The 15,328-nt window shown below is 38.5% G+C and overlaps 1 protein-coding gene across 1 annotated transcript; it reads left to right on the top strand.

Moving 5' to 3' along the window:
- Nucleotides 1-1,412: 1,412 nt before the first annotated feature.
- Nucleotides 1,413-12,902, top strand: atxn1l (ataxin 1-like). The gene is made up of 3 exons (XM_059359044.1): nucleotides 1,413-1,529; nucleotides 5,841-7,075; nucleotides 9,516-12,902. Exons 2-3 carry the CDS (start codon nucleotides 5,963-5,965, stop codon nucleotides 10,953-10,955), a joined length of 2,553 nt encoding a protein of 850 aa, XP_059215027.1. The 5' UTR covers nucleotides 1,413-1,529; nucleotides 5,841-5,962; the 3' UTR covers nucleotides 10,956-12,902.
- Nucleotides 12,903-15,328: the final 2,426 nt, after the last annotated feature.

Here is a 15,328-nt window from a genome sequence, read left to right as displayed (position 1 = left end):
TATATTAGTGTTTTATGTAGGAATATAGTATTATATTAGTGTTTTATGTAAGAGTATAGTACTATATTAGTGTTTTATGTGGGAGTATAGTATTATATTAGTGTTTTATGTAGGAGTATAGTATTATTTTAGTATTTATGTAGGAGTATAGTATTATATTATTGTTTTATGTAGGAGTATAGTATTATATTAGTGTTTTATGTATGAGTATAGTATTATATTAGTGTTTTATGTAGGAATATAGTATTATATTAGTGTTTTATGTAAGAGTATAGTACTATATTAGTGTTTTATGTAAGAGTATAGTACTATATTAGTGTTTTATGTAGGAGTATAGCATTATATTAGTGTTTTATGTAGGAGTATAGCATTATATTAGTGTTTTATGTAGGAGTATAGTATTATATTAGTGTTTTATGTAGGAGTATAGTATTATATTAGTGTTGTATGTAGGAGTATAGTATTATATTAGTGTTTTATGTAGGAGTATAATATTATTTTAGTATTTATGTAGGAGTATAGTATTATATTAGTATTTTATGTAGGAGTATAGTATTATTTTAGTATTTATGTAGGGGTATAGTATTATATTAGTATTTATGTAGGAGTATAGTATTATTTTAGTATTTATGTAGGAGTAAAGTATTATATTAGTGTTTTATGTAGGGGTATTGTATTATATTAGTGTTTTATGTAGGAGTATAGTATTATTTTAGTATTTATGTAGGAGTATAGTATTATATTAGTATTTTATGTAGGAGTATAGTATTATTTTAGTATTTATGTAGGGGTATAGTATTATATTAGTATTTATGTAGGAGTATAGTATTATTTTAGTATTTATGTAGGAGTATAGTATTATATTAGTATTTTATGTAGGAGTATAGTATTATTTTAGTATTTAGTGTTTTATGTAGGAGTATAGTATTATATTAGTGTTTTATGTAAGAGTATAGTGCTATATTAGTGTTGTATGTGGGAGTATAGTATTATATTAGTGTTTTATGTAGGAGTATAGTATTATTTTTGTATTTTATGTAGGAGTATAGTATTATATTAGTGTTGTATGTAGGAGTATAGTATTATAATAGTGTTTTATGTAGGAGTATTGTATTATATTAGTGTTTTATGTAGGAGTATAGTATTATATTATTGTTTTATGTAGGAGTATAGCATTATTTTAGTATTTATGTAGGAGTATAGTATTATTTTAGTATTTATGTAGGGGTATAGTATTATAATAGTGTTTTATGTAGGAGTATAGTATTATATTAGTGTTTTATGTAGGAGTATCTCCGTGTTCCTTGGTGTGTGTACGTGCTGCTGGAAATTATTTTGTGCACAACGACCAAAAAAAACAAAAAAAAAAAACAGGAAATTGAATAAACCCAGTGACGTCATCGGTGAGCGCCTCTGCTGGCCTTCGAGATGGGCTCGACTCTTTTAGCCTTGATTTGATTTTTCTTCAATTTGTCCCTCCGCATATCAACTTTTTACACAGAAAAGCCAGTCCGAGATGACATTTGGAGGTACGTGCACACACCGAGACAAACCCGAGACATTTTTTAACTCGTCATTCTGCTCATTGCACATGTCACTTAGTGAGAAAATGTGAGTCAAACAGGACTGACTCAGTTAGCTCACAGTTAGCATCGGAGCTAACTAGCCGGAACCTCTGGGATGCTAATTATTCTGATAAATAAACAACCTTTATATGACAATATGTATAATTTGAGCTCACCACATGTGTTTAGTGTTGCTGTATGTTGTGTCAGGCTGTCACTATGATGTGTTTACGGGGAAATGAGGACTCCAAGTCGCTAAATTTAACTTTAGCCACTAAAGCTAACTGACGGTAAACATGGTGAAGTGGAGCAGCAACTGGAGGAAAACTTTAATTTACAGCTACATTCATAAAGTAGAGGTTTTTATATTTAGTGCTGAGTCAGGAAGCAGCTTTACTGTGTTTTCTGGACAACCGTGATAGTAAAACCAGGAACCCATTGGAGTCTATGGGGGGAAAGAAGAGCTGCTTCAAGTTACATTTATGGTAAATAAGTACACCTTAGAACTTAGAACTTAATACAAGATTAATCCTCATGTTTCTGTTTAACTCAGTTTAATCAGGTGGGACTTAATCCCTTTAATTGTGTCCTTTTTTGGTAGTAGTAGTAGTGTACATCATCTGAAAACTGGGAACCTGAATATTAATCTACTTATAACAATTAATCAATCATTTCTCATACATTTCCATGTCTTAATTTATTGAATTTATCAAATAAGTATACCTAATAAGCTGTATAAATGTTCAGAACATCAATTTTTGGGCTGTTACACACATTTGGTGCAGAATTAGGCTCTTTTTTAAAAGTTGAGAATGGATAAAAATGGTCAAAAACCATCCAGAATATTAGATCAATACACCCAAGACCTTTGGAACAATAGAGAACAAAATAAAAACTAAATAAAACTTTAATTTACAGCTACATTTATAAAGTAGAGGTTTTTATATTTAGTGCTGATTCAGGAAGCAGCTTTACTGTGTTTTCTGGATAACCGTGATAGTAAAACCAGGAACCCATTGGAGTCTATGGGGGGAAAGAAGAGCTGCTTCAAGTTACATTTATGATGAATAAGTAAACCTTCTTCTTCAAAACACGTCCAAGAACTTAATACAAGATTAATCCACATGTTTCTGTTTAACTCAGTTTAATCAGGGGGGATTTAACCTCTTTTAATTTTGTCTCTTTTTAGTACAAAGTAGTGTACATCATATGAAAGCTGGGAACCTGAATATTAATGTACTTATAATCATTTATCAATCACTACTCATAAATCTCCATGTCTTAATGTATTAAATTGGTCAAATAAGTATACCTATCTACATTTTTGGCTTTCCATGCTCAACTATGTTATTGCAGCAATTTTTGGGCTGATACCATTGGTTACAGACATTACATAAGGTGTATAATGGTTCAGAACATTAATGTTTGGCTTTCTGAAATCCATTTCCGAGCTCAATTATGTCCCATAAGTTGCTGCAGCAATTTTGGGGCTGATTTAATTTATTACAAACATTTGGTGCAGAATTAGGCTCTTTTTAAAAAAGTTGAGAATGGATAAAAATGGTCAAAAAACATCCAGAATATTAGATCAATACACCAAAGACCTTTGGAACAACATAGAAAAATCAATGCTGTGATTTGGTTTAAAAAACTTAAGACATTTTGGAGATTTCTGGATTTTCAGCAATTTGATGACAAGCACTTCTGTTCTCTAAACTGCTGAGAAACACCCTTATTTTCAATCTAGCTAGGAAAGCTACATATCATATATTGAATGCTCTGATTCTGTAGTGTATGGCTGTAAAGTCACACAAGGCTGTGATTATTCTAGAGGTTACAACAGGTCATTTTATTCTGTGATGTCAGGTTTCAGGTTTAAAATTTAAGGGGGAAAATGGCAAAAAATTAAATGTTTTAACACACTGTAGTATAAAAAATGTTTTTTATTTTTTACGTCAGAATTAATGCATTTACACTAAAATTGACAAGTATTGGTGTCGATGTTGTGATATTATTTTGCTTGCTTGTTGTGGAGCACAATATTTGTAGATTTACATGTTTGTGTGTAATTACTAATATCTCCAGTGCAACATTATAATAGTTTTGGATTTTTCATTAGTTTTAGTTTAAATTTAGTTGTGAGTTTTAATAAGTTTTTAAGAGTGAGTTTGCTAGTTTTAATTCGTTTTTTTGGGGGGGGGGGAAATGCTTAGTTTTAGTTTAGTTTTTATTAGTTGTAGTTTTTTTGTAATGGGGTATTTGTTGGGTGCCAGATTCAAAAAAGTCACAATAAATGTTTCCTTTATTCCCTTTGTCTGATCCATCTCAGCCCCAATAAGTTCATTAATTCATAAAACCAGATAGATGAAATAGATTTCATATCAACCAAAAAGGTTTATGTATGAAAAATGTTGACAAAGACAAAAACTTTTTTAAAAAACTTTTTTTTATTTTTATTTCAGTTAACAAAAATGTTTTTTAAATTCTAGTTTTCGTTATTTCGTTAGTTTTCATTAACTATAATACATTTGCTCCAGTGCACATTTTTTACTGGATGTAAAGATTTCTGATGGACAACTCATATAAAACTTTAACAATATGCGGTTGCGCTTGATTGAAATAATGTTGCTGCAAAGGCAATTCTGCAATATGTGTTGCATTGCATCCCATTTTTCCAAAACACATTACAAATGCGTGTAACTCCAGATGAAAACAAGAATCTAATTTCACAGTTTTCAGCTGTGGTGACATGGTGTGTACCAAAGTGCACACACTTTTTTCACACTCAGCAACGTGACCACGTGAGCCGTCAATCAAATATGACAAAGTTCAGGCATGTTCTGTAGACAGAGACACACAATAACTCAACAGGTCCAGTAACCGGGTAAGAAATTCACTTATCTTCTATCTCTGGAAGAAGTTTGAATTGGGCCTGTCCAGTAGTTTACTTTTCAAATAAACTCTGAAAGAGACCAGTGATAGATCATATAATTATATTGGTTATATCTAAGTTTATATCAAGGTTACTATAGAAAACGAAAAACTAGAATTGAAAAAAACATTTTCGTTAACTGAAATAAAAATAAAAATGAGAGTTTTTAAAAAACGATAACTAACTGAAACTGTATTTTGTGGTCACAAAACTAACTAAAATTATAGTGAAAATGTCTTTTGTTTTCCTCTTTGTCAACTTTTTTCATATGTAAACCTTTTTGGTTGATATGAAATCTATTTCATCTATCTGGTTTTATGACTTAATAAACTTATTGGGGCTGAGATGGATCAGACAAAGGAAATAAAGGAAACATTTATTGTGACCTTATTAAATCTGGCACCCAACAAATACCCCATTACAAAAAATCTAAAAGTAATAAAAACTAAACTAAAACTAAGCATTTTCCAAAAAGTAAAAACTAATTAAAACTAGCAAACTCACTCTAAAAACTCATTAAAACTAACTGAATTTGAAAACAAAAATTGACAACGAAATTAAAACTAGAACTAATGAAAAACTTGCACCGGAGATATTAGTAATTACACACAAACATGTAAATCTACAGATACTGAGCTCCACAACAAGCAAAATAATGTCCCAACACCGACACCGATACTTGTCAATTTTAGTGTAAATGTATTAATTCTGGCGTAAAAAATAAACATTTTTTATACTACTGTGTGTTAAAACATTTAATTTTTTGCCATTTTCCCCCTTAAATTTTAAACTTGAAACCTGACATCACAGAATAAAATGACCTGTTGTAACCTCTAGGATAATCACAGCCTCATGAAACGTTACAACCATAAACTAGAGAATCAGAGCATTCAATATATGATATGTAGCTTTTCTACGTATATTGATTGTTTATATGTATGTTAAATCATTGTAACGCATAAACAATAGCTACTCAATAAAATTGAGGCAACAGATTGCACGCATTATTTATTAAATCTAACTACGTTACAAGTTGAGTCAATAACAATTGTGTTGGATTCATTCAAAATGCTCTTGATTTAGAATTACATACATATAAAGATTATATTTAATGTGATCAAAATAAGTAGATTCTATCTCAAACATTTTTATATTATAGTTACTTAAACAACTGCCTCAAAATCAAGGATGCATTTATATTTAATACATTTTATCAATTATATTAAGTAAAATGAAATGACTACAGAATAATTTATTACAGTGCATGTAATGAGGCAGTATGCAGCCTATTTGAATGGTGCTTATGGATCCATTATTTTCTGTTGTTTGGTTGTTTGTTGCAGGTGAATTGGCAGACGAGGTCAGCCAGGTGAATTCAGAACTGGTTCCTGTGCGAGCTGACCGGCTCGCAGCTTTCAGCTCCTGTGCAGTACAGTAAAGCTACACACTCGCTCAGAGGATTGCAATGAAACCGGCTCAGGAGCGCAACCAGGAGTGCCTGCCTCCGAAGAAGAGGGACCTCCTAGTCAGTAACAGCAGCGGAGCTGGAGGGACCGGAGGAGTCGTGGCTGCAGGAGGAGGAGGAGGAGGAGGAGGTGGAGGAGGAGGTGGAGGAGGCAGTGGGGCTGGCAGTAGTGCTGCTGGTGCTGGTGGTGGTGGTGGTGTTGGAGAAGATGAAGTGGTTTCCATCCAGAACTCTGCAGCCAACAGTGAAGCTCCGGGAGGAGCCCCATCTGGAGAGTGGCTGCGCTCTCAGCCAGGCCTTCATTACGGAGTCGAGAATTCTGACGGCATCCCGGCGGTGCCAGTCGACCAGTACAGTATGCTCTACAAAGTGGCTCTTCCATCTGTTACGTACTCTCCCACCAGTCTCCACCCGGTGTTGAGCCACATCTCTCCAGCCTACACGGTCCACTCTCCTCTCCTGCAGCACCCGGGGCTCCAGTACCCTCCCCTGGGGTACGCCCAGATCCCTCATTCCTCCCTTCAGTTTGTCAGTTCTCCGTATGCAGCGGTACCGTACGCTCTGCCCCCTGGCTTCGTCCCGGGATCATTAATCTCTCCCTCAGGCACCATCCCCCAGTCCCACGCTGTGTCCCACCTCGTCCCCTACCCGTCAGTCATCCAGGAAGGTGTGGTGTCCCCGCCCCCCCAGGCCCAGGTAGCTGCTCACACCTTTGCCAAAGTTGCCGTTTCCAGCGGCGTCCCGCTGATGCTGCCGTCAGAGCAGGCCGCCCCGCAGCACCTGGGTGCCGTAGGAGTCCTGCAGCCTGCGGCGGAGCTCAGCTCTCGAGGTCTGCCGGTCTTCTATCACCCTCAGGGGGCCAGGGCCGCCACCAGAGACCCCCACGGGGCCCCGCAGGAGAACGAACCGGAGATGAACGGAGGCGATAAAGAGCAGGGAGCGGCTCGGGACGTCGTACTCGACTCGGCCTACACCGCCAGAAATGCACGTCTGCTGCAGGTAGCGTCCAACTGTGCAGCGCAGGAGTTCATCCAGGAGAGAGGCCTGCTGAACCGCCGGCTGGAGGGGCGGAGCTCCCCGGGCCAGCGCAGCACGCCAGACAGCGACCTGGAGGTGAGACACCTGAAGAGCTGGAAGACCTTCAGCTCTTCAGAGAGCATCTTCTCTCCTCGCACCACACCATAATTCTACTCCTTAACCCATTGAGGCCTGAAACGCCTTTTAAAACCTCTGGGCGATTTTAAAATAAGCCCCTAAAACCTGAAGTTTTTCTGGAAATTCAACAGAAGTGTCAACGCTTCTACTAAATAATAGATTTTTCAGCCTCTGTAGCAGATAGAAATTAAATTCAAAAAGTATTTGAGAGCCTATACAAATACTACAAAATGACGTATCCGCTGTCCAGGCTTCAATGGGTTAAAGAATTGTCACTAGCACTTATTGATGCACTAACAGCCCTTATTGCACTAAACCTTGATTGATTGTTTTTATTCTTCCTGGAAGTCGCTTTGGATAAAAGCGTCTGCTAAATGACTAAATGTAAATGTAAATGTAAGACACACTCATGGCCTCCTAATGTAAGTAAGTAAGTTATTTTATTTATAAAGTGCTTTTCACACGAAAAGAAAACCACAAAGTGCTTTACAAGGGTATGAAACAACATACAGGCAAACACAGAAAAACACATAAACCAAAAAAACATAGTTAAAGCCTGGATGTTTTCTCTGTTTAACAAACACCTGCACTTTAATAACAACCTGCATTCTGTATTAATACTGTGAATTGTGTCCTGCTCAGGAGCATGGGAATGCCTTTATGTTATATTATTTTTTTATTAGCCTATTATTTGCATCTGTATATAGACAGTCCTGGTGATAAATTCAATATTTTATATCTCAGAACATGATTGTGTCCGCTGAACACAGGCCACTTAAACTTTAATAATATCCATAATAAATCTGAATGGGGCAAGTAACAGACCATTAAAGGAAAAAAAGCTTCTAGAACAACTTTTTTTTTTACATTATTAAATGTAGAAAGATGTTTGTGGTCTTTTTGTTGTTCATACCAACAATAAAAACAGATTTATTTAACTCCATGGCAAATCAGAAGATAAATAAAATATAAAACTTTTGAGTATGAGTTTTTGAGTTTTAAAAAAAAATCTACAACAAATAATATCCGTAGAATCAAATAAAATAAAATCGAATTTTCACACTGTATCAAATCGAATCGGTTTGTAATAAAAGTATATATTGTTTTTTTAATCGTAACGTAACCCGTGTATCTGGATGCGAATCGAATCGTTTATCACAGAGAGACGTGCGACCCTATATGGAAATGCAAAACTCTTTTTCACGATAAGGGACAGAATCAGATTAACCTGATGAACATTTCAAAATACACATGAGTAGGATTTTATCATCTTATCTATACGACTTGTAACCACTCAGTGTGTGTAAGAGTCGATGGTGCGTGTTAATTTTAGACTCCTTTCCTTCCGTCACTGTGAGTCTGAAGGTAATGGGCCAATCACTCACAACCACAAAAGCCACTTTGTGCCAAAGAGTGATGTTATTTCTGGTTGCATGGCGAAGCTCGGTGAAGTACCTCTTTTGTGATGGTGTGCAGAGGAAAGATGAGTAAGATAGTTTCTGATCCTGGTTTGTGTAATCGCTTTAACAGAAACATACTTATTTGAATCAACCAAATAGTTACAAATGCAAACAATTAAATACAAAAGCAATTCCCAGTAGCTGCAGAATCTCTTGTGATCTTTTTTTTTAAGATAAGGACACTCAGAATGACCACAATTGATTTTAACTGCAAAAAAGCATGCTATAAATGTCTTCTTTGTGGGTTACAAATAGCCACATAATTGGGAAGTTACAAAAAACTTTCTGTAGTCTTTTCTAAAAACACAGTCTTCCTCTCTGTTGGACAAGCTGATGAAGAGTGATGTGAAGTCACGCATCATTAGAAATTGTGCTTTGGAGTGAGTTAGAGGCCTGAAGGATGAGATGGTTAAAATGTATTTGTTTACTGAGCCACGCAGATATTTTATACTTGCACTGCAAAAAAGGTGTTTAGTCTAAAAACAAGATAAAACAGTAAATCTGAGGGAAATGATCTTGCTGTATGGACAGATAAGAATGTTGAATGCTTAAAATCAAGTCTTAAAACAGGATAAATGATCTAACACTTGTAAATCTAAAGTTTTTTTTTATCTTGGTAAGAAACAGATAATCATCAGGTCACTCTGCTCGGGCCAGTTCATCGCTGCTTGCAGCTTTAATTTATCTTGTTTTAGGAGTTAATTTCTTATTTTAAGCGTACAACATGCTTATTTCTAGATTTAATAATCTTAATTTCCGAAATCTTGTCAAGGTAAATTATCTGTCCATGCAGCAAGATCATTTCCCTCAGATTTACTGTTTTATCTTGTTTTTAGACACACCTTTTTTGCAGTGTGCATGCTGTTATTTAGTGGGAAACATTTGGATATCTTTTAGCCATTTTTGATTTGTATGTGTTTCCTTTAATCGACTTCCAGGTGCAGCAGGTGGTTGGTCGTCTGACTTCCTCCAGCCAGGGTGGAGTGAGGAAAGAGGTCTCCTTCGCCCCGTTGAACCTCTCTCAGGGTGCCCAGAAAGTCAGAGATGTCCACGCGGAGAGCTCGGGCCGGACCGCCTACACGGCCCAGACCGCCAGTTACAACGACCCCAGAGTGACCGCTCTGCAGCAGCAAACAGGGCAGCCAGGCCACGCTGTCATGCTCGCTAACGGGCAGCCGGTCCTTATTCCCCTGGAGTATCACCTGCAGCACCATCAGCCCCAACAGCAGCAGCAGCAGCAGCAGCAGCACTACCCAGGACAGGCGAACGACGCCTCCGCCAGCCACGCCTCCACCACCACCGCCTCCCCCAACACAAGCTTTAAAGCCTCTGATTCTTCAGCCAGAGTGTGCCTCCCTGAGCGGGCGGAGCCCACCACGCTGCAGCAGCCCACTGTCCAGCAGCCTCCAGGAGACGTGGCTCAGGCCTTAGCGTCCAGCCTCGCCGCCTCCTCGGCGCCCTCCAACCCGTCTCACTTCATGAAGGGAGCCATCATCCAGCTGGCTACCGGGGAGCTGAAGCGCGTGGAGGACCTGCAGACTCAGGACTTTGTGCGGAGCGCCGAGGTGAGCGGAGGACTGAAGATCGACTCCAGCATGGTGGTGGACATCCGGGCCAGCCAGCAGAGACCCGGCCTGGTGTCTCTGAACTTCACCGTGGGGGAGCAGCAGAGCAAAGTGACCATCGACGTCCCCCCGGAGCACCCCTTCTTCGTGTTCGGGCAGGGCTGGTCGTCCTGCAGCCCTGAACGCACCGGCCAGCTGTACGGCCTGGCGTGCCACCACCTGCAGGTGGGAGACGTGTGTGTGTCCATCACGCTGCAGCAGCAGCTTCAGCCTCAGCAGCAGAAACAACCACAGCACCATCATTCACAGCAGCAGCAGCAGCAGCAGAACCAGTCCAGGACTTTGAGCAAAACCAACGCCACATCAGGACCCGGTCACCAGCTGATGGGGCCCCCGGCCCCCCAGCAGGCACGGCCGCTGTCTCATTTACGGCTAGAGCGCATCCACAGAGAAAGACACAGGGACGGGGACAAGGACGTGCTGGAGAAGGAGGACGGCGCACACTTTGGGGTCGTCGGACACGCGGAGTCGCCCGTCAGACAAAGTCGGACGTCAGCGGAGCATCCGAGGAGCCAGAGCAGTTATCACTTGCACACAGAGGGCTCTGGGTTTGCAGGGGCGGGGATGGGAGCCATGCAGGCCGCCCTCGGGGCCTCGCAGCGGCGCTGGTCCTCGCCTGGCCTCCAAAGATACAGTATGAAGGGAGACGAGGGGCCACGCCCTCAAATAAGCACCTCCGGCCACACGAGGCCCTCTTTCATCCCCCAGGAGGTCAAACTGTCCATCGAGGGGCGCTCTAATGCAGGGAAGTAGCATCACATTTGGTAGCAACTGTAGAAGAGACTGCCACGAGTAAGAATGAGTCTGACAAGGAGAGAAAGAGGAAAAAAAGAGTGTGAATGTAGCCTCAGAATGTTTGAGATTTTGCACACCTAAAATATAGAAACGTACAAGATCTTTGTCTATCTGGTGAGAAGTTCTGGTTTGGTTTGGTCGTCACTCAGCCAAAGGAAACGAGCCTGTGGTTCCCCAGCCAGCTGAGGTCTGACAGGGACTTTACAAGCTGAGTAGAAAGTATGTAGCGGATGAAATGCCTACCATAGTCCTTGCACACTGCATTTCTCTTCCTCCCTCCCTCCTTTGTCGCCACTTCCTCATATAAACCCCACGCTTGGAGGGTGCCGTCGCATTCACAATACTCTTGCTTCCTTTTTGACCAAAAGCGTCTCTGGAAGGCCGAGGACTACCGAGAATGTGTTTGTAGCACAGTGACGCTACCGACTCTGCAGGTTCCGATGTGTTTAAAAGATCCCGGCCAGTGATCTTTTATCTCCTCCATTCCTAAGATCCTGTCTCCTTCAAAAAGCATTTAACCCAAAAAATAGAGCGGCGTTTGCTGACATCAGCGGCTCTGCGGTGATGTCGGCCCTGTTGACGCTCGCTGTCAGTGTTTGTTACATTCTGCTTCTCCGGCAGGAGTCTGAAAAAAAAAAAAAAAAAGCTCTGCTGTCAGCACAGACGCTCTCTTTCTCTCCCTTTCTCCTGCTCCTCCAGGAGGTTACCGCTCCGCTCTGCAAAGAACGGCTTCCTCTCTCAGGCCGAGTGTGGCTCGTCCCACTTGTCTTACAATCGATTCTAGTGATAAATCAATCAGTGTGTCTGTTCAGCAATCAGTTTCCACTAAAAAAGAAAAATAATGCTCCTGCCCTCTAGTTCACACTGAGGGCCCTAACGTGTGTGAGTGTGATCGGAATAATGCTTTCTTCTCTACGATAACTAGAGATATCTTGCATTCCAGTATCATCAGTGAGAATATTTAATCTTTCCTCATTAAAGAATCACCCCCTCCTCCTCCTCCTCCTCTTCACTTTACCTCACAGCTTTCCAGACCACACTGGAGACCTTTAATGCAATTTTAAATGGTGTAATTAACAGAGGAGGCCTGCAGCCTCACTGTCTGCAGGCCACTTTAGCCTAAAGCTCCAGAAAAGTGGAAGGGCGGCGGAGGAAAATAAATCCTGCGTGCGTGCGAGCGAGTCGGTGACGAGGTTTTTCTCTCTCTGTCCGAGTTCCTCTTTGCTCAGTTACCAAATTAAAGCAATAGTTGTTTTTACAGCATGCAGCTGTTTTCTATCTCTGACCCTCTATTATAACCCCCCGACTTCAAAAGCTGATGCACTATTTTCATTTTTATCGATTCTTCAGTATTTCTTACGCAAGCAATGCATGACAAAATTTCTCAAGAAATCATTGTAGATGAAAAACCGCTTTCTGTTTTGATTTATTCTCCATCTCACTGATGATATTTTCTTTGTGCATCTCCAAGAAAAGGCTTGACTCTAATTAAGTTGTGATCATTATCAAGTTATCTTCTGTTTCTGTTTCTGTCTTTTTTGTTTTTACGGTCCTTCGCTTTTGTACAAGGATAAAGTTTATCCAGTGGATCTTATGATTGTCTTGTGTTGCACATAGAAAATGTCCCTCAATTGATTTCACACTGACCTTGTTAATAGGAATCACAGTACAGTAGAGGTTTTTTTTTTTTTTAAATGAAGGGAATACGTTTGAAGTATTGTTGTTGGTGTTTTGTGGCGAGAGAGAGAGAGAAAAAAACTGACTTTTATTTTGAACTCTGTTTACAAATTAGCCAAGATGAATGCTGCAGTTTTACTCCTGACAGATTTTCATCCTTGAAAAAAAAAATATATATCCAAAAGGGTGAAATAAATGAGAATAAGTGCAATTAGACCACACATAAAATCACCCAGAGGTTTATAATCAGACAGCATTCCTTTTTAAGAAGACATTCCCATTAAAAACAGTGTAAATCACGCAGTTACTAGTTTTCTTTTTTCTGACATAGATCTTTGGACTTTACCTCTGGCAAAACATTTGATCACTTTTGAATATTTCATGCATTTTCCTGTAATATTTCCTGTCACTGGAGGTGCTCAGACAGGAGGATCAGTTTATTTAGGTGGTTTTTGTGTTGGTGACACTGTTGTTTGTTACTATCTGTCCTCTTCAACTCTCTTCACTCCTCATATTGTCTGAGTTTAGATCCTGACCTTCTGTCAGCTGGTGGAGGAGCCACCAGAGACCCAAAGACCTGAACTCTCCTGATCCTCTGCTCCTCTGGTCATTATGAGCAGCTTTAAAGGTCAGCTTCATGCTTTTTATTATTGCCTGCTGTCTGTTACTGGCCCCATAAAGATTATTTCAATCTTAGATATTTAAAACTTGTATTTATTTACAACTACAAGGAACTTTACACTGCAAAAAAGGTGTCTAAAAACGGATAAAAACAGTAAATCTGAGGGAAATGATCTTGCTGCATGGACAGATAATTTCACTCGACAAGATTTCTTAAATTAAGATTATTAAATCTAGAAATAAGCATGTTGAACACTTAAAATAAGATAAATTAAAGCTGCAAGCAGCACTGCAAATTATTTGTTTCTTACCAAGATAAAAAACACTTTAGATTCAGAAGTGTTAGATAATTTATCTTGTTTTAAGATTTAATTTCTTATTTTAAGTGTTCAACATGATTATTTCTAGATTTAATCATCTTAATTTAATAAATCTTGTCAAGGTAAATTATCTGTCCATGCAGCAAGATCATTTCCCTCAGATTTAGTGTTTTATTTGGTTTTTAGACACACCTTTTTTGCAGTGTGGCCCCATAAAGATTATTTCCTGACGCTGTTTAAATCTAATATATTTTGTTCTCCATCCCATCACTTAAAGCAACTACAAGGAACTTTACTTTTGTGTTGATTTTGGAAGTTCATGTGGACAAAAGCCTGATTTCTCTAGTGCAACCATTTGTTTCTGACAACAGACAGGTGCAACTTATTCAGCTTTTTAGCAGAATGCACAGTGATCAGTAGGGCTGGGCGATACGGACCAAAAGTCATATCCCGATATATTTAAACTGAATATTGATTCATGATATATATCCTGATATTTTTGTCACAAAGTGAGAGCAATGTTCAGTCAACGGCATGTTGCAACATTTTTTTTGTTTTCGCATCAAAGAGATAAAAACATTAGTCATTGAACATTGATATGTCACGTTTCATTTAGTGGATTTGCAACAAAAAAAAACCCTATCTATTTTCTTAACCATTGACAATCAAATAGATTTTCCAGAAAATGTATTCCACCACAATATACAATAATACGACACTCCTATTTTATATTATTATATATATTTAGGGCTGGGCGATATGGACCAAAAGTCATATTCTGAAATGTTTAAGCTGAATATTGATATATGATTTATATCCTGATATTTTTATCTCAAAGTGAGAGCAAATGTTCAGTCAAAGTCAAATCTGACATTTCACAAGTAGTTTTATTGAAACCGTTTATTTAAGTGAACATAAATACTGTATAACAACAGGAGAACCTTTTTTAAAATCAAAGCCCCATAAAGTGCACATTTAAATAAAAAATATCTTAAATTTGACACTGTTAGCGAGAAGAATAATTCCGCTTAACTGGAAACAAAAAAAATCCTCCAGGCTATCAAGCTTTAATGAATGATATAATGAAACATTTGCAGTTAGAAAAAATAACCAAAAAGTTAGCTAAGTAGTTAGCTTAGCAAGCTACTTAGCTAAAAACTTAGCCAAGAAGTTAGCTAAGTAGTTAGCTTAGCAAGCTACTAAAAAAAAAATGGATATGGGTCATTTTTGACCCATGATGTGCATTAGAAGAGTAGTGACACAAAAAAGGATTTTATTCAAAATTGAATAAAGGAAAACATAAGATACTGATGTATGATGATCAAAAACAAACTAATTGAGGAAAACCTGGAATACTGAATGATGAAAATAATTTATTGCAAAGATATAGAACATAAACTCATATATATTGGGTCACTTTAGACCATGTTGTCCATAAAAGGGTTAAACACAACACAAAAATGCAGAAAAAGTCATTATATTGAGCCCAGACAAAACTATAACGTCCATTTTTATATATTGAACGATAAGTCGATATAGTAATTATGGTGACAGGCCTTTTTTGTGTAAAAGATTGATGACAAACTGAGCAGCTGAAAGGTTTCTCTCCTGTGTGGATTCTCATGTGTGACTTTAAAGTTCCACTCATTTAGAAGAATATCAGGGAGTTGCTTTTATGGTTTTTACGGTTTTCCCAGTTTCATCGTATGTTTC

The sequence above is a fragment of the Centropristis striata genome, chromosome 2 (genome assembly GCF_030273125.1).
Source record: "Centropristis striata isolate RG_2023a ecotype Rhode Island chromosome 2, C.striata_1.0, whole genome shotgun sequence".
In the NCBI taxonomy this organism is placed as follows: Eukaryota; Metazoa; Chordata; class Actinopteri; order Perciformes; family Serranidae; genus Centropristis; species Centropristis striata.
Note: the sequence above shows the minus strand (reverse complement) of the source record. Positions and strands in the feature narration are given on the sequence as shown.

Coding starts and splice junctions, on each gene's coding strand:
- atxn1l (XM_059359044.1), top strand. CDS start 5,963: ATGAAACCGGCTCAGGAGCGCAACCAGGAGTGCCTGCCTCCGAAGAAG. Junction 7,076..9,515: donor CGCCAGACAGCGACCTGGAG/GTGAGACACCTG, acceptor ATCGACTTCCAG/GTGCAGCAGGTGGTTGGTCG.